General features: G+C 37.0%; 1 protein-coding gene and 1 long non-coding RNA gene across 5 annotated transcripts in view; one reads left to right on the top strand and one right to left on the bottom strand.

Moving 5' to 3' along the window:
- The window catches only part of LOC123870222 (protein TANC2), a 300,070-nt gene that overhangs the window by 7,716 nt on the left and 266,717 nt on the right, over window positions 1–25,637 (bottom strand). For 3 of the 4 annotated variants that reach the window (XM_045913431.1, XM_045913432.1, XM_045913434.1), the window contains 6 exons: window positions 21,103–21,516; window positions 20,270–20,383; window positions 3,852–4,027; window positions 1,736–1,880; window positions 1,072–1,200; window positions 551–682 (listed from right to left, as the gene is read on the bottom strand). In XM_045913431.1, the coding sequence (XP_045769387.1) occupies window positions 551–682; window positions 1,072–1,200; window positions 1,736–1,880; window positions 3,852–4,027; window positions 20,270–20,383; window positions 21,103–21,516 (1,110 nt within the window). The remainder of the gene's footprint in view (window positions 1–550; window positions 683–1,071; window positions 1,201–1,735; window positions 1,881–3,851; window positions 4,028–20,269; window positions 20,384–21,102; window positions 21,517–25,637) is intronic. The other variant, XM_045913433.1, reaches the window with a different exon arrangement.
- LOC123870234 lies at window positions 29–5,968 on the top strand. The gene is made up of 3 exons (XR_006797039.1): window positions 29–41; window positions 2,279–2,282; window positions 5,888–5,968. It is a non-coding gene; the product is annotated as an uncharacterized LOC123870234 (long non-coding RNA).

The raw sequence follows: 25,637 nt of genomic DNA, 5'->3' as shown, positions 1-25,637 counted from the left end.
ATATTGTGAGGCTTTTGTTTATCATTTACATTTCCAAACAAGTTAATAATTTAAGTATATTAGTATTACTGATTGATGAAATATTAACAGGGCTCTCTCCGTCACTTACTCCATACAATCGTAGTTCCAATTTCATTTGAATATTAAGCAACCAAAGTCCATGAAATTTTGCAGACATATTCTAGAAATTAATAATATCTGTGCCTGTGGTGTTTTAGAATTTTCCAAAAATATTTTGTTTTAAAATTACAGCGGGTCAAAGATTTGTATGTGAATTGTTAAGACCACGTAACTTTGAAACCGAATATTTTAACAGAAATCTGGAAAACCATAGGCATAGATTTTAGTTTCTAGAATATGTCTGCAAAATTTTGGTTGCTTAATATTCAAATGAAATTGGAACTACGTTTGTATGGAGCGAGTGACAGAGAGATCCCTCTTAACTTGAAAAGTCTTTAGTAGGATCCGTGGGCATAATATCGAAAGTATACATTCGAAGAAGGTACCTCTTATATTGGAGGTAGCATAAACACATCAGAAAACTACTCACCAGAAGAAGTAGATTCTAAAGCTTTCTCCATATCCCTCATCAGCCACTGTCTGCCGGAGAAGCAAGCTTCACTGTCAGTGGAAGGCACTTCGAAGAACAATGGCCGAAGAGTGAGTTGAGGACTCGGATGAGCTGAAAGCAGAAACAAAAAATGAAAAACTATCCTGTATTTGCCAAAATGATGATCACTTTGAATAGCTTGAACAAAGAAAAAAGATCCTTTCTGTATAGTGATCATTCCGTTTCCTTGATAAGCTAATTTTTAAAAATACAACAACAGAAAGAGTGCCTGAACTGTATCTGTTAATTTTTTTGTCGTAAAAAATAACTTTTTCCGTTGAATTGCTGGCAAAACAATAGTTATTATTGTAAAAACAGTTTATATTTATAGATCTAATTAACATAAATACTTGGCATACGATGGCAGCACTCGGCTCCTCACTCCTGACTCCTGACCTCGATTTCAAGCCTTTAAAGTAGGTATTAGACTATTGGCTAGATATTCAATTCTCGTTGGGTACCTTTCTTAAGCTCTGAAGACGTAGTGGACTGTTTACTGCTAACGCGCGCTGATCGTCTTGCTGCTGTCTTTCTAGTTTTGAAGAATCCACTCGACATCCGTGTTAGCTCTTCCCGCCCATTTTGTAAAGCTGAAACAAAATAACTACTATCAGAGAAGGTATAAAGGTGCATATTTCATTATTCTTTTTTAAATTCTACGTCCTTTTGTATAATTTTGGCTTGGATTTCTGGTTCTTGATTTAATTCTCTCTTTCTCCAGGCATACTCGTATTTCCTTCATTGTTGAATTCATTCATCAAGTTCATCATGAAGATGTTCATCGTGGTCCTGGCGAGACAATGTCCTTAAATTGATTTGTTTGTTGGCTTCTATTGTAAGCCATTTTTACGCTGTTATGAGTATTTGACTCCCTCACCTGGTCCATCCAGTAAGTGATGTTTTCTTCTCTCTTCAGTATTTCCCGTAGCATTACGCTTCACTTGACGGTTACTTTAGTGAAATCCTTATGATGACAATGATGCCATCATTATTCGGTTATAGTTACACACAACAAGGCTAAGAATTATGCCGATGTTTTTCGTCTGCTTTTACTCTGGGAAAAGTTTTGGGACAAATTCCACTGAATTTAGCATGAATGGAATAGTCTATCATTATAATAATTACCGGTAACAGAATGCCGCCTGCTGCCCGGACTGGAAGATGAGCAGTTACTGGCTGCGGACAAGGACATGGAAGCCAGGGAGCCCAGTGAATCGCGACCCAGTGGAGTTGCTGCATCCACTTCTGAAGAACCAGTTAATGTTGATACCTGAAAAAATGACATTGACAATTTAATAGAACATTATTATTAGACGATGATTAAGAATGATAAGTTAATGTTTGATAAAAATTAAAAACCCATCAATATGTGTCGACCATGACTGTTAGGAAGTGCACATGCTTATACTTAAAGGGTTGAAAACATTCCTTGTAAGTAGCTTGGGGGGGTCGGGGGTTTTTTAACCCGATTTTAATTTAGCCTTTTTTGTTTGAAAGGTGGCTTGATCGAGAGTGTTCTTAGCTTTAATCCAAGAAAATCGTTCAGCCGTTCGAAAGTTATCAGCTCTTTTCTAGTTACTGTAACCTTCACTTGTCGGGGGTGTTATAAATTTTTAATTTACACTTGTTATCTTTAGTTATTTAAAAGCTTTGTCGCTTATGCTCAAGAATAGTTTTCAGATAGCAGTAAGTGAATTTGTGATAAAAATAATGTAGGTGTAATTAATGCCATGGGCCACGCCAATAAGTAGCTACTGTAATTGCTATTCAATTAAGTAACTAAGTATACAGTATGAGGAAATATTTTGTAGTAGGTAGTTACTTACTCTTACACCTACGCTCTTTAGATTCGTTCATTCATAAGAGGTCAGTACTAAGTCAAAGGCTTACGTAAGGTCTATGAAAATAGACCCACATAGGCACTTACGTCCAGCATTCAGTTTGAGTGTTCAAAGTAGGTGATAGGTATTACGATTTACGAATCTAAATTATTGCTTAACTTAACACCGAGTGGTAATTTTTTTGCAGGATTCTTTACTGAATTGTGAAGTGTTTAGAGTATGAAGATTCTAAAAATTTTGTTGCATTATTTTGTTACTAATGATGCCCGCGGTATGGTCTGCGTGGATTAAGGTTTATTGAAAATCCCGTGAAAGTAGGAACTCTTTGTTTTTTCCGGAATTTAAAGTAAACGATACCCGCTACTGCATTCACGATTCATGATTTTCCGGAACAAAAAGCCCATGTCCATCCATTCCCGAGATGCAAGCTATTCTTGTACCCGACAAAATAGGCTAATAGGATGGGCCGTAAAACACTAACAGATAGACAGACAGACACACTTTCGCATTTCTTATTAGTATGGATCTAATCAAAAATTCTGAGCCCAATCTCAGCTATATTATTTGGCAGTCTGCCAGTTTTCACGAGAACTGATTCAGATCTGACCTTACCTACTGGTTAAGGATAAACGTCACATACGTACAGGCTTAGAATAATTTCCACCTAAGGTTGTATCAGATGTTAGTGATAAGAATCGGGGTCGGGCGTAGCAAGAATTTCGAAAACCCAAGTCCTTTTAAACTAAGTAGTTAATAGCTCTTTAAAATCCATGGTCGCTCAAGTCAAGCGTGAGAGCATGTTGTTTCAAATAATATTTACGGGCGAGACATACTCAAGAATGAGATGGACGACGGTTTAACAAACTAATTTAGGTTAGTATTTTAAAACGAATGCATAATATTAAACAAACATTAATTGAAAAAATAATAATTGAAAGTCCTTGAGTGGAGACCGCGTACAAGCAACCGTAGTGTGGGACGCCCTCCAGCACGATGGACTGATGATATAAAGCGGCTGGCGAAAAGTGGCTGGATGGGGATGGCTGAGGACCGGGTGTGGTGGCGCTCTTTAGGGAAAGCCTATGTCCAACAGTGGACGTCCACAGCCTGATGATGATTAATTGAAATTGTGTTTTTTACATAAGTAGTTAATTTTCGCACGAAGTTGCTTTATTTGTCCTAAAATAGAGATATTTCAAGAGTCATAAACTAAATAAATAACTAGGTATAGTTTTACTATGTTTATCGTTTCCAGGCGTAAATACCTAATGAAGAAATAAATCGATAATTAGCTTCGTTTTAGATAGATCTAAAACAACAAACAATAGAATGATACGTTTGTAAATGAAGTAAGTAGTGCGTATGAAGATTAACCTTAAAATATGGTGTTAACTTCTTACCGGACTAGTATTGTGCGACGCTAAGGTGTGAGCATCCAGCGAGGCTAACGAAGTGCAGCTGTCTCTGGATTTGTTCCTGGAACCTCGTCTCTCCCCCAGGAGCAGCCCAAGTCGCATGTACAAGTCATTCTGTCTCCTAGACTCGTACCCTTGCTTGATGTGACCTCCCTCGTCATCTGAAACGAAGTTTACTGTTAGATATTGGTTGGTTTGTCTTCAAGGTGATCACACACTGCCGCAATGCGCAAGTGATGCAAATGACGCATTTTTCAGTTTAATGAATTAAAACTAAGGCGTAAATCACACCTGTAGAGAAGAGTAGAGCTAAGGCGCAGCATCTTTCTTAATAACACCTCAAACTAAGCTTTGTTTACTTTGGTATATCATGGGGGCGCGTTCATTGAGCCTCCATCGTGTTTTTGTTACAAAGATTATTATTATTAGCCATGTATCATGCCTAATATGGGGAATATTATGCATAATATATTATTTCTTCTCGAACTAAGCGTAAACTTGTGCTAGGTTTAGGTACACCAATAGTGCAACGGGTTTGAACCGCCGACATTAGGATTATACCAATATTCTAATATGTTAACCATTTAGGTAAAGAAAGTAAAGCTGAGTTTAAGTTGTTGTGAGAACTACGTCAGCGCTAAACTCTGTTAAATTCATTTGCATTTCTTCAGCGCACCTGATGTGTTGCAACTGACTCGTATCTTAAGTACTGAAAAATGCGTTGCATAGGTGCGTCTCTTGCGAGCGGTCTTGTGATATGTGATCACCTTTATAAGATCATGCATCACACTCATTCCATGCTTGTGCCTTGTATTTATAGTGTACAATAATATTAACAACATTGATTTAGATATGAAACGATAAGATGTGAAAATAACGGGCGAAAAAAATTCTGTGAAGTGTTTTTAAAATCTTTGATTTTGGATATTTACATTTAGTTTTACTTTGGTGACGAGAGTATCAAAAGCTACCTACCTATTCAAAAAAAATAAAAATAGAAATTTCTCTTAACTTTGATCGGTCTTAAAGTGATGCTTTCTTTTTCTACTGGAAATGCGAAAATGTGTTGTAAAAAGTTATTCATAGTAATGATAGAACGTAAGTATTTTAAATCATATTTGTTATAGAATCTCTAATAAAATATGAATATAATGATGATTTAGCTTACAACAATGCTTACTTATACCTTATATATAAAAAAATTAAACACAACATGCTAAAATAAAAAACACAGCATTTTATAAAATTACCACAAAATAAAATCCAATAAAATATAGGTATGTAAAAACATGCGCTTAAACTTGTCCAAAATAAATAATCTGTGGAACTTAATATGAAAACGAAATAAAAGAACAACCCACACAATATCATCAAACTGTAATGCGGAAAACATTCCGGAAATTGAAATGAAAATTCTCAACGCTGATGGTAATATCGCAATAAAAAACGATAATTTACGTAAATCGTTTCTTACGGAAATATCGGGAAGTGCAATAATTGTGGAGGCTCCGGAAAATAAAGACTAACACGTAGATAATTTTCGCAAATCACAAAAAGTCATAATAGGAATATTTCTCACGCTTAAAACTTGAGACTAAAGCTCGTAAGCTTTGATACGTGCTTCACACACTTGATATTAAAATATGCTTACTTTCTTATCCATAAGCTAAGAGATTAGAATTCTATTGTTTTCTAAACACATAATTGATGGCCGAGAAAACACTGTAATTTAACACAATACAAGAAAGAGCATAATATGAATCTTTCACATAGTTCTACAATCGTGAATAATTTTTGTCTTTCGAGTGGGTATATTTTAGAATAATAGATGAGCTGGCGTACAAAATGGTTATGTATCTGATCAAAATTTTTTTTTAATCAGGACTTTTTGGCTCAGCGAATACACTTCTGAACTCAAGTGATTTCCAAGCAAAACACTCTAAAATTGTGTTAAGCTCGAGTTCAAAGTTCGAGATTTCGATCACTAAATATAAATCTAAACTAATTTCTAAAGAAAACAGCTTAAAACTGTCTTAAAATTGAGTTCAGAATTCGTGATTTCGAACAAAACGGTAGCTTTTCTTCACTTATTTACTCCTGCTGTAAAAATTCACCATTCGCTTTTTTCACCACCGCACCGCACCAGCTCTTTTATTAAATTAACTAACTTTTATTATATTAACTTTTACTATATCATATTAACTATACTTTTATTGTAGTAACTAGCAATCACAATACGAATATTAAGAAGACTACTTTTAGCACCAGACAATAGGGCCTAAAACAGACTGCCGCATGCTGTAGGTATAAATAGTATGTATATTCATTTGTAACATGCAGCATTGTTGCATGTTGTTGCTCCGGCGTAAAGTAGCCTTTAGAAGTGAATCTAAAACAACTTATTGTAAGGTAAAATGAGAAATGCACCTGTGCGTGAGAAATGAACACGATTCCGTGGTTTCATGTGATACCACTGGGAGCCATGAGATAAGGCGATTTCACGAGCGACTTGTAACTTGAAGTAGGTATTCTATTGCGATAATTTCTATAGGTACTTTCAATGTGGATTGTGGAAAAAATGGTTATCTACCCTCATCATCTCACCGCCCTGGCCCAACGCGGCTTGGCAGACTTCACACACCTTTGAGAACATGGAGAACTCTCAGGCATGCAGATTTCCTCACGATGTTTTCCTTCACTGTTAAAGCAAGTGATATTTAATTGCTTAAAACGCACATAACTGAAAAGTTAGAAGTGCGTGCCCGGGATCGAACCCCCAACTTTCGATTAGGAGGCGGACGTTCTAACCACTAGGCTATCACAGCTTATCAATTACAATGTGCTTTTGAAAATTGTCAAGTACCTCTAATCTAACAGGATCAAACCCTTTATAATGGACACAGGGCGTAGATAGATACTATTTCGCAGGTTAAGAGTACCTTTCTTTCCTATGCCCTGGTCCCCAAGGTAACTAACTATTGTGAGTCAGAAGTAAAGTCACGCCGCATAATTCAATTAACAAAATAATATCAAAAGAGAAAACCCTGAGCGCACTTTCATCTAGAAATTGTCCTCATGCAATTATTATTTTAATTATACATTAAACTTAAATCATGACTCCGCAATCTGTTAGGTTGGTTCACGAAAACCATAAATTAGGCAGCCATTTCTCATGCCTGCCTCACGAACTGGGCTCTCCCCGACTTATTAGATATAATCGTAGTTTATATAAATGTAAACAAAAGGACAAACTTTTCTAAAACTAGAAATGCGCAATACTAGTTGACTGATCACGAAATCTTACATCAAAGTGTGTACCTACCTATGTTTTGCTAATAACAGGGTTTAAGATAATAATCGACGTCCTAGGAAATAAATCGGGTTATGTAGAGTTTTTTTTTTTTTTTTTTTTTTAATTATATAGACTAGCGCTTGGCTGCAATCAGACCTGCTAGCAAGTGATGATGCAGCCTAAGATGGAGCGCGCTTGCCTAGAAGTTGCCTATTCACTCTTGACTTTTACCGACTTAAACCCCCTGGGTGGCCACCCTCAGCGCATATTGAGAGGCTCCAAGATCTTTCACATCGGTGCCCTCTTTGCGCGACGCCCATGTCCTCTCCCCGGAGAAAAAAGCTCCCTTTCTCGCACCTCGCTATGAGGTATGACAGCTTATCCCACAACAAGAGAACTAGGTTGATGTTATAGAAGGATTACACAGTAATAGTATACTTTATTGAAAACAGCTCACCTATGGAAAAATTATTCGTTAGTGAAGTTCGTAAGGAGCTCTGTAGAAGAACTAGAGTAGGTAACCCAATGGGTTGCGAAGCTGAAGTGGCAATGGGCAGGGCATGGTTGGACATGGAGGTCCAAGGTGCCGGAATGGCGACCTCAGACCGAAAAACGCAACGTTTGCAGACTACCCTCCACCACACCTGGATGGACAGACATCAACCGTCTCGCAGGATTAGAATTTCCACAGGACGTGAAAACCGCTTATACCATTGAATTTTTATAACAAAGATGGATTGTGACTGGAAATGACACTTATTAACCTACTAGCTGATACCCGCGACTTCGTTCGCGTGGATGTAGGTTTTTGAAATTCCCGTGGGAACTCTTTGATTTTCCGGGATAAAAAGTAGCCTATGTGCTAATCCAGGGTATAATCTATCTCCATTCTAAATTTCAGCCCAATCCGTCCAGTAGTTTTTGCGTGAAGGAGTAACAAACATACACACACACACACACACACACACACATACAAACTTTCTCCTTTATAATATTAGTGTGATTTGTACATCAACTACATGCTTTCTTCGTTCGGTAACGGTAGTAGGTGGGTGGCCAATTTCCATGAATTGTCCATATTCGAGAAGATAAGATGAAAACCAATTTATAATCAAAATTTGATTCTACGTAGGTACAAGCAATATCCCACGACCGCCTAAACTCAACAGATTAAATAAACACATTACTATAATCTGTTGATAGACGCCCGGTCATTATGTTCGTATACTATTCAAACTAATATTATAAATGTCAAAGTGTGTCTGTGTGTCTGTTACCTTTTAACAGCCCGTCCATGTAACCGATTTTGACGTTTGGTACAAAGATAGCTTGCATCCCGAAGACGGACATAGGTATACTACTTTTTATTTCGGAAAGTAAAAGAGCTTCCAAACATACTTTAGAAAATCTTTTACGCCGACGAAGTTGCGAGCACCATCTAGTAGTAGGTAATAATATGAATGGCATAATGTGTCTGTCTATCTTTTATCTTTTCAGCGGTTATAGATATAACTTGCATTACGGAGAGGGACTAGATTGATTTTTGTCTTAGGAAACTAAAGAGATCCCACGGTATTTTTAAACCTAAATCCAGACGGAGGAAGACGCGATATAAAGCTAGTATACGAATGAATGGCCTATGTACTTTATGTAGGCCTACGTACGTACTTTATGTAGGCCGAACTGAGAAGTTCGTGACCAGGGCAGGTGCTTGGGTTAATCGTCAACTCGCGTAAAGGCTTCGAAAGATACAACGCGTGACGGTGACAATGTGTGAAGGCAGTAAGTAGTGCGGCCGCGGTGGCCTGGAAACAGTAGCAATTTATGAAGGCGACGTCGTATGCAGGCAGTCATAGCAATTTCAATTGTATTATTATACAACATCAAGCTGAGTTCGGGCCCTTTCGTTGGCACGACACATAATACATACATAATACACTGTTTAAGTTAAGTTAAGTTAAGTTAGTTTTTAAGTTTTATATTTTAAATTTTATATTTTAGGTTTTATATTTTTTATTTTTATTTTTTATTTTTAGTTTTGTATACTTAAGCGCCATTATTTGTAATACTATGTTTATGTGTCGGTTTCAACGAATAAATTTTATTCTATTCTATTCTAAAAGGCCCACAAGATAATGTACCTAATGACTTATTAAATACAGTAATATATCTATTTATAAATTGTAACAATTTGCGTTTTGCAAACCTGTAACTGCTGAGTTTCTTGCTGGCTCTTTTCAGTAGAATCTGCTTTGCGTACTGGTGAAAGAGTGTTCATGTATTATGTATGTGGCACTTTCATGAAATAATGATATTTAAAGAAATAACTGCATGACATGGAAGGGTCTGTGCACCCACCCAAGAAAACTCCTACCATTATATGAATAGTGGAAAGGGATTACAACCCTCAGCAATGAGGAAAACGATGCAAAGGAGGTATGAAACACGTCACAACTCACAACGGGAAGCGCGACGACATCAGTGCAGTATTTTTAATAAGAAACAAGTTAGCCCTTGACAGCAATCTCACCTGGTGGTAAGTGATGATGCAGTTTAAGATGGAAGTGAGCTAACCTGGTCGGGGTATGGCAGTTTTCATCAAACCCACAATCCTTTAGTTTTTCATAACTTCTCGGAACTGTGTTGGACACGCCGCGCTGTCGTCGCGCGGTACGTTTGACCAGGCCTTAATCCTCAAGGCGCGTAAATGTGATCGCGATATCGTGAATGCGACAAAGTAAGACAATTCTGAAGGTCTCACTGGCGCCACTTTTTGTCATTTTAAGTAGGTAACGATCTCATCGGAATTTCCTCAGATCTGGCCAAATCTGCCGCAATCGAAATTAATTACCGTCGTGAAGGCGAATTACTTTGTTATCGGTATTTTGTGTGTATGTCGCAGCGAAATGGCATAAACCGGGAGTTAGCTATATCCCTTAGCGGTATGGTTAACTCCCGTTTCATTCAATTAGGTTCTCTTGGGCAATATTATCATTATGAAGCTACTATTAACCCAACTAACCCTTATTACTATTGTTATTAACCCAAATCTGACTTAAAGGGGGAGGTTCTGAATTTTCTTTATTACTTATCAAAAATAAAATCAACACTTTAAAAAATGCATTTTAGAAATTTAAAATATGGCTACAATTGGTACGTAGTACCTACTTGAAGCCATATTAATTGTACTTACTTGTAGACATCTAAGTACGTAACTCGTAAGTAGCTACGGTACTTTTTTTTAAATCCGAACCAACAACGGAAACAATGTTCTATAAATTCATTATATTATTAACTTTTTAGTCATTAATTTATAAGTACAGACAATTTTTTTCTCAAACGATTAAAACTCGTAATTAATAGCACTAGCATCATCAAGTAATTAAGTAAGACAGCTATATTAACCACATTCACCAAAACTAAACACATAAGGACATCCAACCACTACACTGGCCGTGACAGCCAGCAGTGGCCCTTTCAAATCGGTTTAGATAACGATTCAATTGCCAACAACAAACTGCGTGCTTAGTATGAGATTTTACATTTGACTCAACGATTATAGTATTCGAGATCTAAACATAATAACGTCAGAGTAAAATGGGACTAAAGTTCCATGGTAAGTACCTATTAACGATTTTAATTTCACAGCGTTTCCGCTTGCAGGGCTATCTGTAAAAGTATGACTAAATCAAAGGTTTGAAACAAGGCGTTTAAGGCCCCTAGGTATAACAGCCATAATTTCAAATCTAGAGATGGCGATACACATTGTATCGGCATCTCTCTTAGACGCCCCTGAACCGGTTGCGAATCGCCACAGTGTAGATTAATCAGTATCGCATCGCTTCTGCATTTTAATCTACGTACTTTACTGCAGTATTTACATATAACATCAGAATCGACTGCATTCGACTTCGCTAAGTTCATGTTCACACGTGTTAAGATTGCATGTACGTAAAATTATTTTTACAAGTAAAATGTTGTTTTATATACTTTTTTAATCCACACTGATGCCACTTGGCATTAAATAGTAAACAGTGAAAAGTGTTCCCTAGTTACTGATTAAAATGATTTGAATATTATTTACAATCAATAGTTTAAATACTTTTATTGCTTTGTACACTTACCTAACAAGAAATAGCTAATGCCTATTGTTTTTAGTTTAGATTCATCTCTTTACAATTATGATATCAGGTATCTTTTACAACCTGCGTGTTTTACGTATGTGTGTGTATAGGGGTTTACTTCAGATTAAAATGGACTTAAATGTCCTTGATTTAAGGTCACAAATTCAATATCACCGATTTTACTTTCTGGATCGGTTATACCTAAATTACTTAGCACCGAAATCCATACTTCCATACTAATCCATACTAATATTATAAATGCGAACGTGTGTCTGTCTGTCTATCTGCTACCTTTTCACGGCCGAACAAACCGATTCTGATGAAATTTGGTACAGGATTAGCTTATATCCCGTGGACGGACATAGGCTACTTTTTATCCCGGAAAATCAAAGAGGTCCCACGGGATTCCTAAAAACCCATGCGCAAAATCGATTTGTGTGAAATTTGGTACTGAGGTAGCTTGCATTCCTCTAATTGACATAGGCAACTTTTTATCTCAAAAAATCAAACAGTTCCCACGGGATCTTTAAAAACCTAAATACACGCGGATGAAGTCGCGGGCATCCTCTAGTTATCCTTTTACAACTTATGCGCGTAGTATGAGATTTTAAGTCTTACAAAATTCGACCTTCAAACATAATAACGTCAAGATTAAAATGGACCTAAAGGCCCTTGATTTAAGGTCAAATATTCAGTATTCACTGATTTCAAATTTGCCGTTCAATCGGTTCACCGGATTTAATGTTTCCGTTCACACCTCTGGCTGTAGATGTGTGGACGAAATTGAGCTTTAAAACAAGGCTGTTTAGGTCCAGTACCATTCTATCAACGTTGTAAAAACTCGTACAATACATAACGAGACTCAGAGCATAATTACCTACCTGCTAAAAAAACCCGCAGTGAAACATTTTATCAAATTTCGTAGAATTAGATCGTCTCACAGTAACATCAGATTAAAATGAACCTAAATAACCTTAATTTAAGGTCCCAAATTCAATAACACCGATTTTAATTTTTGGTTCTGTCTGGATGGCTATACATGAATGGATTAACTTGAGCTATAAAACAAGGCTGCTAAGGTCTATTTCACGTTAACGTTCTCAATATAAGCCTATCTGCCAGATTTGACCATTAATGTGTTGACCATTAAATTTGGCCTTGAAAAAGATACTTCATAAGTATGAAAGATCATATATAGTACGGACAAGTCCAAGTTTCTTAATTGTTACTAGTTGATTATAATAATACCATCATTCATATTTACTTACATCTTATAGGTAAATTTAATTCTATATCTTATTTTTATATCTCAACAACACTTTCCACAATCATCATGTACAAATCAAGTCCTGGAAGTAATGAGTAATTCAATGAAACTATTGTTAGCACCGATATCATACAAGTTACTATTTTATTACATTTCGCTAATGACCGGGGTCGTAAAATCCTATTGTTCTATATTATCAAAACATTCACAGTAAAAAAATATTTTACAAGCGTTAGGGGTGCAAAAACACCTGAAAGGTATTATATGCACCTGCAGCCATAACAGGATAACATTATAAAATATTTCATTTGTATAAAAAGCTGTTTTGTTTATAATCCTCGTTTTCGTTTATTCAATATGGTTACTTTACAAAGCATATGTGCTCGAGAAGTCAACAAAGAGATTATAATATTTTATAGCTTTTTTGTTATTTTTAGATTCGGGCCATTGATTTACATTTACAAAATTTAAATTTGTAGTAATTATGTTCTCTAATTCAGAAGCTTTGAGCTACCCTCTTCAAGCCTACCCCGTAGGTAGGCTTGAAGACCTTACTTCGCTCGGTCAAAAATAGTACTGCGACTTACTAATACAATGCAGAGTCTGAGCCTGGTGGTGATTTTGAAGCTTGAAAACGTGCAATAGATTCTCTCTATAACGTAGACCCGTACTAAGACAGGATTTTGAGACATTGGATCTGGAATTGACCAAATTATCGTACAACAAAACTTCTCACGGACTAATGAAAGCTATGAACAAACGATTTCAGTAGTTAGATTTTATTAATTTTCTTACATTTCGATTCAAAACAATAAAATCAGTCAGAAAAATAGATACACTAATTTGACATTCTAAAACGAAGTAACTCTCATCTTAATAACAATTTGATGTATACTTTAAAAGTAACTGCATAAGGTAAGTTTTACAACAAATATTTTAACACCGATATTTCAGTGTTAGTCTAAGTGAGTGAGAACACAAAAGCCATTAAGATCCTTTGTATTGACAAAGGCAAACACAATAGGATCTTTTATTTCTTGTAAATTGGACTAGCTTTATGACAAAAAGTAGGTAAGAAATTTTGCTTTGCACATGTTCAACTTTTGGCTGAGATAATAAAGTCTAAGTTGAAGGATATTGAATAAGATACATACTTATTTTTGTATCTATAAAACATTTACGACACCACAATTTTTGGTCAAACTTATTATTGACTTATAATACTTAGTGACGTATATACATATGAAACCGGCCAAGTGCGAGTCAGACTCGCGCACCAAGGCTTCTGTACTAGGGTATTTTTTCCGACATTTTGCACGATAAACTATTTTACTTGTACTGTGAAGTATTTCGATGCTCGAATTCTATTAACGACTCTCGATCATCGTTGCCGGGAATCGGGTTATATATTTTCTAAATTGTCTCTCTTGGTATGGTGGGAGACTTCAACCGAGGCTAGTTACCACTTTACCGGCAAAACTGTACCGCCAAGCGATTTAGCGTTTCGGTATGATGCCGTTAGAAACCGACCAGAGGTGTGGGTTTAATTAAACTGCCATACCCCTTCCAAGTTAGCCTGCTTTCATCTTAGACTGCATCATCGCTTACCATCAGGTGAGATTGCAGTCAAAGGCTAACACGTATCATAATAAATAAAAAACGCCAGTGTGATGTAAAATCTCATACTAAGCACACTGTTATACAATGGATGGCACTGTCAAGGCCTCGAAGCCTCACATTCGATACGCTTGACGTGAATCGGCGGTATTGTTTCCAAAGGTCGTAGAAAGTAACCGATTTTGTGCAACACTGTCATAATAGATTTGGGACGATAGATAATATTAATGTACCTATGTGTGGTTTGTTTGTCGCTTACCAATGAGCGGTTTTAATGTTTTGGATTTCTTTTGCCCTACGCCTACTCGAAGTCATTGCACAACTTTTCTTTAATCTATATTCTTGTAAACTGACTAGCTTATGCCCGCGACTTAGTCCGCTTAGTAGCCAGTAGGGTAGTAGTAACTAGTAGGCGGCCTTATTACTCTAAGCAATAAGGCCGCCTTTGCGCACAATTGTTTTTTTCTTGTTGTTCGTTTACATGTTTTTGTGTGCAATTAAGACTTCTATATATCTATCTATCTTAGTCCGCGTGGACTACACAAATTTCAATCCCCTATTTTACCCCTTTAAGGATACAATTTTCAAAAATCCTTTCTTTGCGGATATTTACGTCCGCAATCTATCTTTATCGTTAGCTATCTGTATACCAAATTTCAGCCCGGTTCGTTCAGTAGTTTAAGTCGTGCGTTGATAGATCAGTCAGTCAGTTAGTCAGTCAGCTTTTCCTTATTATACTAGATGATGCCCGCGACTTCGTCCGCGTGGATTTAGGTTTTTTGAAATCCCGTGGGAACTCTTTGATTTTCCGGGATAAAAAGTAGCCTATGTGCTAATCCTGGATATTATCTATCTCCATTCCAATTTTCAGCCAAATCCGTCCAGTTGTTTTTGCGTGAAGGAGTAACAAACATACACACACACACACACACACACACACACACACACACACACACACACACACACACACACACACACACACACACACACACACACACATACAAACTTTCGCTTTTATAATATTAGTGTGATATTTTAAACCAACGTATCTAATAGGTACAGATTGAATGACTGTAGTCCAGTAATTTGTTGCTCAAAAAGGGGCTTACCAGGAAACGGTTTCCATATTTCCTCCCGCCTTTGCACCATGACCACAGCCTACAAATTTTGAATGACGTAACGGTTACGGCCATCTCATTCTGATTGTCGGACTGCCCGCCATTATTCTGTGACCTCGCGACTTTTCTCATTGCCCCGTTATCTCGTGATGAGTGTATTAACACTAGCTGTGTGGGTAATGTTCTAAATTGCATAATAAATATCAATTGATGTTCTTTACTGGTGGTCGAATGCTTGATTTTCATTATAATGGACTTTTAGTGTCTTGATTGGCTGTAGATTGAACTAAAAGTTGACCCTCCTGAATATTATTTTCAGCTGTTGTATTTAGGGGCCAGGAATTTAAAGCTTCTTGTTCGATTTGAAGTTTATTAGTATGGTCTGTTATAGATAAACTACACGTTATAACTATATCATTACTATACAATCTGTCAGTCAGTTTTCACCAACTCTTCTTCTCGATTTATTATAATAGAAATACGAGTACCTACTTAGTTTGATTCCTTCATCAATCATTACCACAAAGCTGATTTCACTATCATGATGACGCACCTACCTTACCTGGTTGATATTTCTGTAATACATAATAGCAAAACGATTTCGTCATCACATTGTCAATCCATGCAGGCGTTTTTCACCTTGTTCCATATTGTAGAAACCACAAAGCCTACACGACTCGCCAACAATCAGTCCAACCTTCGCCCACTGCCATTGCTATTGGTCGACAATTTGTCAGATTAACTGATTAAATACGCAAATCGAATAACTAGATCGAACTAGACGTTGTAATTGTAGGTTAGAAAGCTTTTGTAATCTCTACTGTTAACTGTAAAGTGACATGGATTTTATCCACATCTGAATTATTGTTAATAAGAACACTTTGAGATCATATTTTATTACCGCCTAGCCGATGCCCGCGACTTCGCCCGCGTGGATTTAGGTTTTTCGAAATCCCATCTATTTGAGTTTCCGGGATAAAAAGTAGCCTATGTGCTAATCCAGGATATTATGTATTTCATTCCAAACAGCCAAATCCGTCAGGTAGTTTTTGCATGAAGGAGTAAAACAAACATACCCACACACACATATACACACAATTTCGCCTTTATAATAAGGTGATTCGGTGAAGTGAGTGTGATCTTTAAACATGACTGGGAAATGGACAGGGCACATAGTTTGAAAAAGTGATAAATTTTGGGGTCTCAAGGTGTTAGAATGACAAGACCCTACAAGAGACCTATGTCCAGCAGTGGATGTTGCTGAAGATGATAATGAAACATGATTATAATATTTCTTTCCCTACAAATAAGCGTAAAGGCAAGTAAATCTATAGTCACGACTTTAAATCTGCCCAAACTTTGTTGAAAATAAATCCACTCGGTAATATAACAAACAATTTTTTTAGCCCGCCTATACACCTTCACCTCCAAATATCGTGTTTACATGTCAATATTTGAAGTTCAATGTTTATTTAATACAACCGTTTTAACTGCTTTGAAGCCATGCTACTGCGGTATAAGGTTTCGGTTTTGTGGTTTCGGACCAATGTCTACCAGAATACATAACTTTACGCACTCCGTTTTGAATCTCAAGGAAATATAACGTTCGAATATTTGAATTGTCTGATTAACTTTCCATTATGTTACATCGACCATCCAATTGCTTTACTTGCTTAACTAACATAACTTTGTTCGTGTGGACTACATAAATTTCAAACCCCCCTTTTTTTTCTCGTGAGGAAAATCCGTCATGGATACCACCGACCACGTGGGAGCACAGTGGTTATGTCGGACTCCTACCGACTAAAAACCTCACGAAGTTCCATCCCACCGCTGATGGCGGAGCACAAGGGACCGGAAACACCTCGTTACTCCGCCAGCGCCTCAGCAGACCCACCACTGGGTCACTACGCGCCCCCAAACACCGTTAGAGGCATGCCGGAACCACAGCACGCCAACCAACCCGACGACCACACAGTGAGCAACGGACCACCCCGTGTCCATCACCCACAGGTCCTCCTGAGGGCTAGGGTTCGCGGGAAGGGCAATTCCCTTTCCACGTTCCCTATCCTCAACATTTCCCTCGCCCGTCACCAAACTGGACAGGCGAGAGAAAATTTCAAACCCCTATTTTAACTCCTTAGAGTTGAATTTTCAAAAATCACAATAGCTCCCTTTGGTCCACGCGTTCTCAAGTTATGGCGCGACCAAGGGAAATAGGTATTCATTTTCATACATAAGATAAACAAAAGGATGTAATATATCTCTTAAATATACCAATGTAAGGTGATTGTTGCACACCAATAAAGAACGCATACATCAATAACGATATATTGAGTTCACGCTTCAATGAGAAACGATTCGAATCGTTACCGACATGCCTTATGTCGATGTGCCAGTGCGAGAATGAATAAATTTATCAATCAAAATATGAATTCTCATGGTAGATGGTTATCTGTGAAACGCAGTTTATTAAATGCAAAAAGAAAACAATCTAAATATTATAAAAGGAAAAGATAACTGACTGACTGACTGATATATCAACGCAAAGCTCAGACTAGTGGACGCATCGGGTGTAAAGGCATGCATATAGCTATTATGATGTAGACATCCGCTAAGAAAGGATTTTTGTAAATTCAACCACTAAGGGGGTAACATAGGAGTTTGAAATTTGTATTGTCCACGGAGAGAAATCACGGAATATGAAGACCGATACGATTAAGATTATTCTTATAACTACATGACTTCGTGTATGTGTGTTCCTTTATTCCGCCATAACTTTTAAATGCCTGAATCCATTTAGATATATGGGGTATCGTTAGAAGCCTTATATCATTCCAAACGACACTGGCTATGATTTAAAAAAATGTAATGGCTGTATGGTGCCATTTTCAAATGTGAATTTTTATATTTAATTTTAGACAGGGCAGTGGCGTTTTGAATTTTTTTAAATAACCACTTGCTTTTATGTTTATATTTGAGTTCCCTTTGCCTTGGAAACCCTGGGGCCACGAAGTTTTAGTGATAAAAGAATCTTATAAGATAGTTCACCGCGGTACTTAATTAGATAAGGCTGGCTTAAAGTTTGCGCGTAACATTTTCAATTTAAAAAATGCGAGGGTTAACGTTTTATCCTTGAAAGGATGAAAGTCTAATAAAAAATATGACGTTGCAGATACAAGTTAAGATATCCGATAAGAGGCCGTTAGTAGAGGTCAGTGTATCAAGATGAAACGTAGATTCCAAGATATCAAGTCGCGATGCAAAAACTTTCTGAACGTAAGTTAATATATAGATAATTGTCTAGCTATCGATGAAAAAGGCGAATGACTCGATACTGATCAGATAATTATACGTCTTCGATATGTAACAGTGAGTACAGTGGGTAATATTCTTTATAAAAAAAAAAGTAGATACTGAAGTCAAAGTCATTAAAAAATCTAGTCAAGTACGTGTCAGGCTTTTAATATTTTTGTGATGTAACCATAAATTCACGGTTTTGGGATTTTTCCCTTTACTTATGCTATAATAGTTCCTACTAGCTCATAACTGAGTAGGTTCCTGTGGTAGAAAAGTGGTGGGGGAGGGGTGTGATGACGTGTGTGATACGAGAGCTCAGTGATTCGTCAACGTGTGATCTGTCACTCTCTCGCACTACCACTACCACTCTGTTATTGCAGAGTGAACTAATTATGCGCTATACCTATTCTAGGTTAACGGGAAGGACCCTTTAGGTCCCATTCCCTTGACGGGTATTGACGGACAGGACAGACAAACACAGAGACAACGATGATACGTGATGATACGGACCCTAAAAATGTGCTGGAATGGATATTTCGTCCTATTTCAAGACACCATCTCGATTCACAGTCCCACAAAATTAACATCAAACATATTGTATGCTAAAACATGACTAAATTGGGCTGTAAAGGACTTAGAAAGGCAACTAAAGCGTAATTTTCCAGCGGACAGGTGATCTTCGCAAGCGATAAGTTATAAACGCTAAAGGTAATACATGGCTACTAACGGCGTACGCATTACTTAAGATTGTCCTAAGATTTATTAAAGGCAAAGGATTTGAAATTTGCATTGGACTAGACTTAAATCTGGAAAGGCAAAAGCTGTTAAGATTATAAAATCAGGTCGTTTTATAACATTGTCTGTTTTGTACAGTTCAGTAACGAATGAATAACAAATACCTAGATAAGTCCATACAAATTAGTAATAAATGTTAAACTAAAGCAATGGTACTTTAATCTTGTATGTGCTAATCTTTTGAATCTTTTATCTTGATTCTATAAGATCGCATTCAAGTGCATTCAATCGAATAATATGATGGAACATGTTATATGAAATTTTTGTCATCGATTATAACATCATTTGTCTGGTTGTCATCTCAAACACAATTATAAAATCCTCGAGTCATGCGTGGAACAATCAAATGCTTTCTAGTGTTCCGAAACTTGACAAGCAAATGATGAAAGTTGCTTAATCACTCCACTAAACTTATTGATGGTCAATTACATGGGACGTGTTAACAGGTAAGATGAATAAATTAGCATTCGCAGATGATACAGAGGTACAAGCTAAAAAACACAAATTAAACACAGATGTAAACTCAAATAAAAACATAACCGGTTCCGATAAAAAAGCTGTGCATCAAATAGCCGACTGGGCAATGCAAACAGGCAAAAAGATGTGCAAAAATCGAGCGGCCGTGCTCGATTGGGCTTGAAGGAATGTGGATCGAATACCGGCCGAGGTATTTGTTTAGACCAGATTTAGAACCTTGAAATGTTCTCCGTTGATGAAACAATATATCATTGTTTATTACTATTAAAGTTTTAATCCTAAACAGAAATGGCAATCAAAATGGATGTGATATTTAGATGAATTCATTGTTATTATTCAATGTTGAATCATTTAAATGCTGAACGTTAAAATGATCCGATCAACATTCCTCCAGAATATAATAAATTCCGTGCCTGCAAATTGGTTGAGCCCTTGAGGAACGGACGAGTAAGCGGACCACAGCGACCTTATTTTATTGAACACGAGGCTCGGCCAAGCCGCGCTCCTGGGACCCTCCTCCGGCAATCCTGTTAAAATATTGCTATCAAAATAACGCGGGAATTGATTTCTGCTCTCCGCAATTTATGGGGTCAGTTTTCTTAACCGTACTTCATGCTATTGTGTACATATCAACAACAATAATAATTACAAACGACAATAATACCAATCTACAAATCATAAAGGACAATGTTATTCACGTTTCAGCGATAGAAACGTTATACCATTGATTAAGTACGGTAGCAATCGAGCAAGTGTTATGTTGAATTGAAACTAGTAATTTATTAGGAAACGCAGCTGTGATCGGACTGCTTTATATTTCGACGTGAACTAGAATGATGTAATTAATGGAAATAGAAAATGAACCAGATAGCCAGATAACGTTCGCCGGCCCGCTGTCTGCGAGGGCAGCGTTGCAAAAGTCTGTTCTACACCTAGACTAATAAATACACGGCGAACAACCGAACAACCGGTCCCTTGCAAACCCCTACGTACATCCGGCGGGAGCGCGTGGGCCCCGCGTCTGTCACTCACTATTATTTACGACCGGAGGCATCCTCGATTCGATGCTCATAAAAGAATCTAGTCGGAAAGAGAGAGGCTCGTGAATGAAAATTTAACAGCCCAAGGTATCAATGGAGTAAGTAAAGTGCATTGCGTGTAATGTTTACGCAACGCAATGCAAACCGGAGGCCACCGCGGTCCCACAGGTATGCAAATGTCGAGATGTCGTGCGATAAGGACTTACCAGATAGAGGCACGTGGTTCTCGTGTGAATGGCGACTGCTCCGTTGGCCGAATGGACTCCTTAGAGATTTGGGACTGAGGAAGAATCTTCTCCTCGTGTGTGGCGGTGTGGGGCAACTTTGAGCAAGGCTTGAAGGCTGTTTCGGTGGTTTCGGGAGTCGCAACGGGGACTGCCATTCCCGATCGACCTGTTGTTGAGGTGACGGCGTATATCGTTCCATGACTTGTCTCCTGCCTTGACTTTTTCTGGCACATATGGGGCACGCTTCGTTTCTGAACATGCAGGAGTAGCACCGCTCATGACCGCACGTATCAATCAGCTTTCTCTTTTTACCCTTATCAAAGGGCATGTTACAACTTGGACAGGTTGTACCTCCCGTTTCGCTGTCCAGCAGTTGTCGCAACGCAGCTAAATCTGAAACAAAATAAATTGCATATGAATTTCTCGTTTACGTAAAACATGAAGACGTCGATGGTATATTAAATACAGTTGTTGTATTTTGCATGATCAATTCATTTAAACGTCAATACCCTTGCATTTAGCTTGTGGAATATAATTATTACAATTCATTTTATGCGAGAATGTAGTACAAGCAATTACATATAAATGAACACGTTGAATTAAATGTAGGTGAGTTAAGGTTGGCCAATATCACAGCAAGTAAAGGACCCGTAATTCATTTCTGGAATCAGCAAGATATACCTACATCGTATAAGCTGGAGACGTCGGTCGTTTTAATTAAATCTGATTTATTTGTGCGCCTGATTGCAAGGGATTCTGAAAAATGTTTCATAAAAAGATTTATATCACCACTTTAAATTAAGCGATCCGTTAATCAACTGTCTTTGAACGCGGTAATTAAATTCCCATGTCGCGAAGTTGAAAAACAAAGTTAAACTTTCTCTGTCACAATGCAAGTTTAGTTCATTCAGAGCGATTTTATTTTACGCTATTTTGGTGCCCCGGCTGAAAATTGTCAATATATTTCCACGAAAGACGCCTGTGATACTGGTGATTAAATTCATAAAACCGTGCTAATTCGGTTGTAAACAATATGAACGTTTAAAAGTAGTACTATATCCTACACATGGGATGTAATATAGAGATAGCCCTACGTCTCGAGAGTTTTTAATAAATTATTATTTACCTATCTGTAAACTGTCGATTAGTTAGCCCTAACTTGCACAAGCGTTAAAACCCGGCGTTGCTCTGACAATAAGTACAAAGTGCGCGTTAAAAAAGCGTTGACGTGTGAACAGATACTTGGAAATGCATTTGTTCTATTTGAACACTTTTTTAACGGACATTAAAAAAGCTCTCGTGCGAATGAGGCCTTAATCTATAAGATTTTTTTACAAATAACAAGGTTGCTAAGTAACCTATTGGCAGATTATGTAAATAGATTGATTAGGATCGGTCGCGAGGACCTGATATTTTGCTGAGGAGCAGCATACACTAACTACACTTTCTGAGGTTCCGTACACGAAGGATGCCAACGGGACCCTATTACTAAGCCTCCGCTGTCCGTCCGTCCGTCTGTCTGTCAGCGGGCTGTATCTCCAGAACCGTAATAGGTAAAGAGTTGAAATTTTCACAGAATGTTTATTTCTATTGCCGTAACAAACAACTAGTAAAACAAATAACAGCAAATAGTATAATTTCAAAATGGCCGCCATGATAATTAAAAAAATTAAGAAGTGTTATTTCTTGTACGATGGTATGGAACCGTTCATGTGCGAGTCCGACTCGCACTTGGCCGATTTTTTAAACCATTCCCCGTCCAGGCACGCACGAGTTTAAAATAAATCATGTCTTACCCAGCAGCGACAAATGACACCGCGAAAAGATTGACCGCCGCATGCGCATACTTTAAAGTCTGCAAGTCCTTTTAAGTCGATTTAATCTTTTTTAAACTTTACAGTACCTATCACTGTATTGACGCTTACATAAAATAAGATTTTATGGCTCGAATTAAGTATGGGAGCTAAGAATTAATAATCGTCCACTAGGCTGGCCATACATTTACTACCAACGTAATATGAGCGACTAGTTGCTTTCCGTCACGTCTGGCACACAGACGTGACGTAATCTATAGACACTTTAAATTTGGCCATACTTAAGACAGATAATGAGATAGATATTTTATGTCTCTATAGAAATTCTGTTTTAAATCTAGTGGATACCACTGGTTTTAATTTCACAAAGTTAAATACTGGCATATCAAAAATTGCGGAATTGGCAGGATTCTCTTAAAATTGTTTCTAAAATTTAGAACCTCCTTGAAGTGTAAGTAAAAACACTTTCATACAAGTGTAAATTAAAAATGTACAACACCCCCGACAAGTGAAGGTTACAGTAACTAGAAAAGAGCTGATAACTTTCAAACGGCTAAACCGATTTTCTTGGATTATAGCTAAGAACACTCTCGATCAAACAAAAAAAACTAAATTAAAATCGGTTCATTAGTTTAGGAGCTACGATGCCACAGACAGATACACAGATACACATGCCAATCTTAAAACACCCCTCTTTTTGGGTCGGGGATTAAAAATTATAAATTGCAAACGCTTGATTATTCTAGCAGCGGGATGGTGGCCTATGCAATTCAAGTGTCGTGCGATTGACTACCTCTCAAGCTAGTAGCCAATGTGTAGCCTGCCTTAATATTTTCGCGTCTGGTGAACTTCATGTAAACAACGTTCTGCGAGGCAGCCTCTGAACTTGTTTTATTTGCCCGAAGCAAGCTTTCCTTTTCTGACCTTTATGTGGATACTCCTTTTACACGAGCATTAATCTGAGATAATAAAACACGAGGCCGGGCTTCGTATGCATAATTATTATGATATTAATCAAAGGCGCAAGATGGATCAAGTTATAAAATCTGATGGGTATAATTATTACAAAAACAAATACTTAATTAAAGCATTGGGATTGTTTAAAATTTACATTTCAAAATTATGTGCCGTTCGGCGTGATAAAGACGTTCCAAACAATTAATGTTAAAGGGCCACATGTTAAAGTACCTACAATTTAATTAATAACTCAAGTGATTAACGCAGTCGAAAATTCTGAAGATGTTGATGAACGTTTTCTCATTTGTCTTTTCACACTCTTCAATTGTTTAGAAGGATAATGTATCTAATAATTTGTACACCATCTTGTATCTCTAAACTAAATTGATAGTCTAAATCTAGTGCTATCTTTTTCCACTGAAAACGTTTAGAATTTCATTTTAGATTGTATGTAAAAAAAATAAGTTATTCATAAAACAGACGGTGCTATTGTTTATTATACACTAGCCGATGCCCGCGACTTCGCCCGCGTGAATTTAGGTTTTTTGAAATCCCGTGGGATCTCTTTGATTTTCCGGGATAAAAAGTAGCCTATGTGCTAATCCAGGATATTATCTATCTCCATTCTGAATTTCAGCCAAATCCGTCCAGTGGTTTTTGCGTGAAGGAGTAACAAACATACACACACACATACAAACTTTCGCCTTTATAATATTAGTGTGATACATCGTTTTTGTAGAAGTTCTTCTACATCAATCATATTTTTAACATCAAAAAATATCTATAAAATACCTACTTGTAAAACACATATATAACTAGACATTTATGTAGTTAATTTGAAAATTGTAAATACCTATCTAACAATCTAAGATGGGCCTATATTCTAACAAAAATTTCAAACAAAAATCATGTATTGCGAAGCTGTCAAAATCACTGTAATCGAGCAAATATCAAGTTGTAAATAACCAAAATCAAGTTACAGTCCGCAAAAAATTTGGTTCAGGTGTCTAATTCGTAGTACTTACTACATGTACTTAGGTAGAGGTCGTGGTTATGAACCAAATTGCTCCTTCAACCTTTCCCTTTCCATACGACTCCATAAAGACATTACCCTCCTTTGCAATTGGTTAATTAACATTACTCACTTCACATTATTAACTCTTTATGAATCGTTTATGGAGCAGTAGGTACATAAGTCTACGTTTCAACATGGCCAAAATACTAAGTACCAGTTAATGCAACTTGATAACGGTTATTCGGTGATATTAAACTTTGCGACTCGAAATTAACTATGCCACCACACTTAAAGCCTTACTTTATTGAGTTATCACATTTTTTTCATTTAACTCTGTAATTTGTGAACTTTACCAAAATTACCTCTAATTGGGTCCGCGTAATAATTTTCTTCCTTTGTTTTTCTGATCTTTACGTTAAAAACATTCAATAGATTAAAAAAAACCGGCCAAGTGCGAGTCAGACTCGCGCACTGAGGATTCCGTACTCCGGTATTTTTTCCAACATTTTGCACGATAAATCAAAAACAAATAAAAATCTGTTTTAGGATGTACAGATAAAGCCCTTTTATATGATATCCCACTTGGTATAGTTATCATATTTTGAAAATTCAAACACATTTTAATTTTTTTTAAATGGTGTTACCACAAATTCGCGGTTCTCAGATTTATTCCTGTACTTGTGCTATAATCAATATATAAAGGATATAATCAATATATAAAGCAATAT

The sequence above is a fragment of the Maniola jurtina genome, chromosome 12 (assembly GCF_905333055.1).
Source record: "Maniola jurtina chromosome 12, ilManJurt1.1, whole genome shotgun sequence".
NCBI classification, from domain to species: Eukaryota; Metazoa; Arthropoda; class Insecta; order Lepidoptera; family Nymphalidae; genus Maniola; species Maniola jurtina.
The sequence above is the reverse complement of the archived record's forward strand: the minus strand, read 5'-3'. Positions and strand labels throughout refer to the sequence as shown.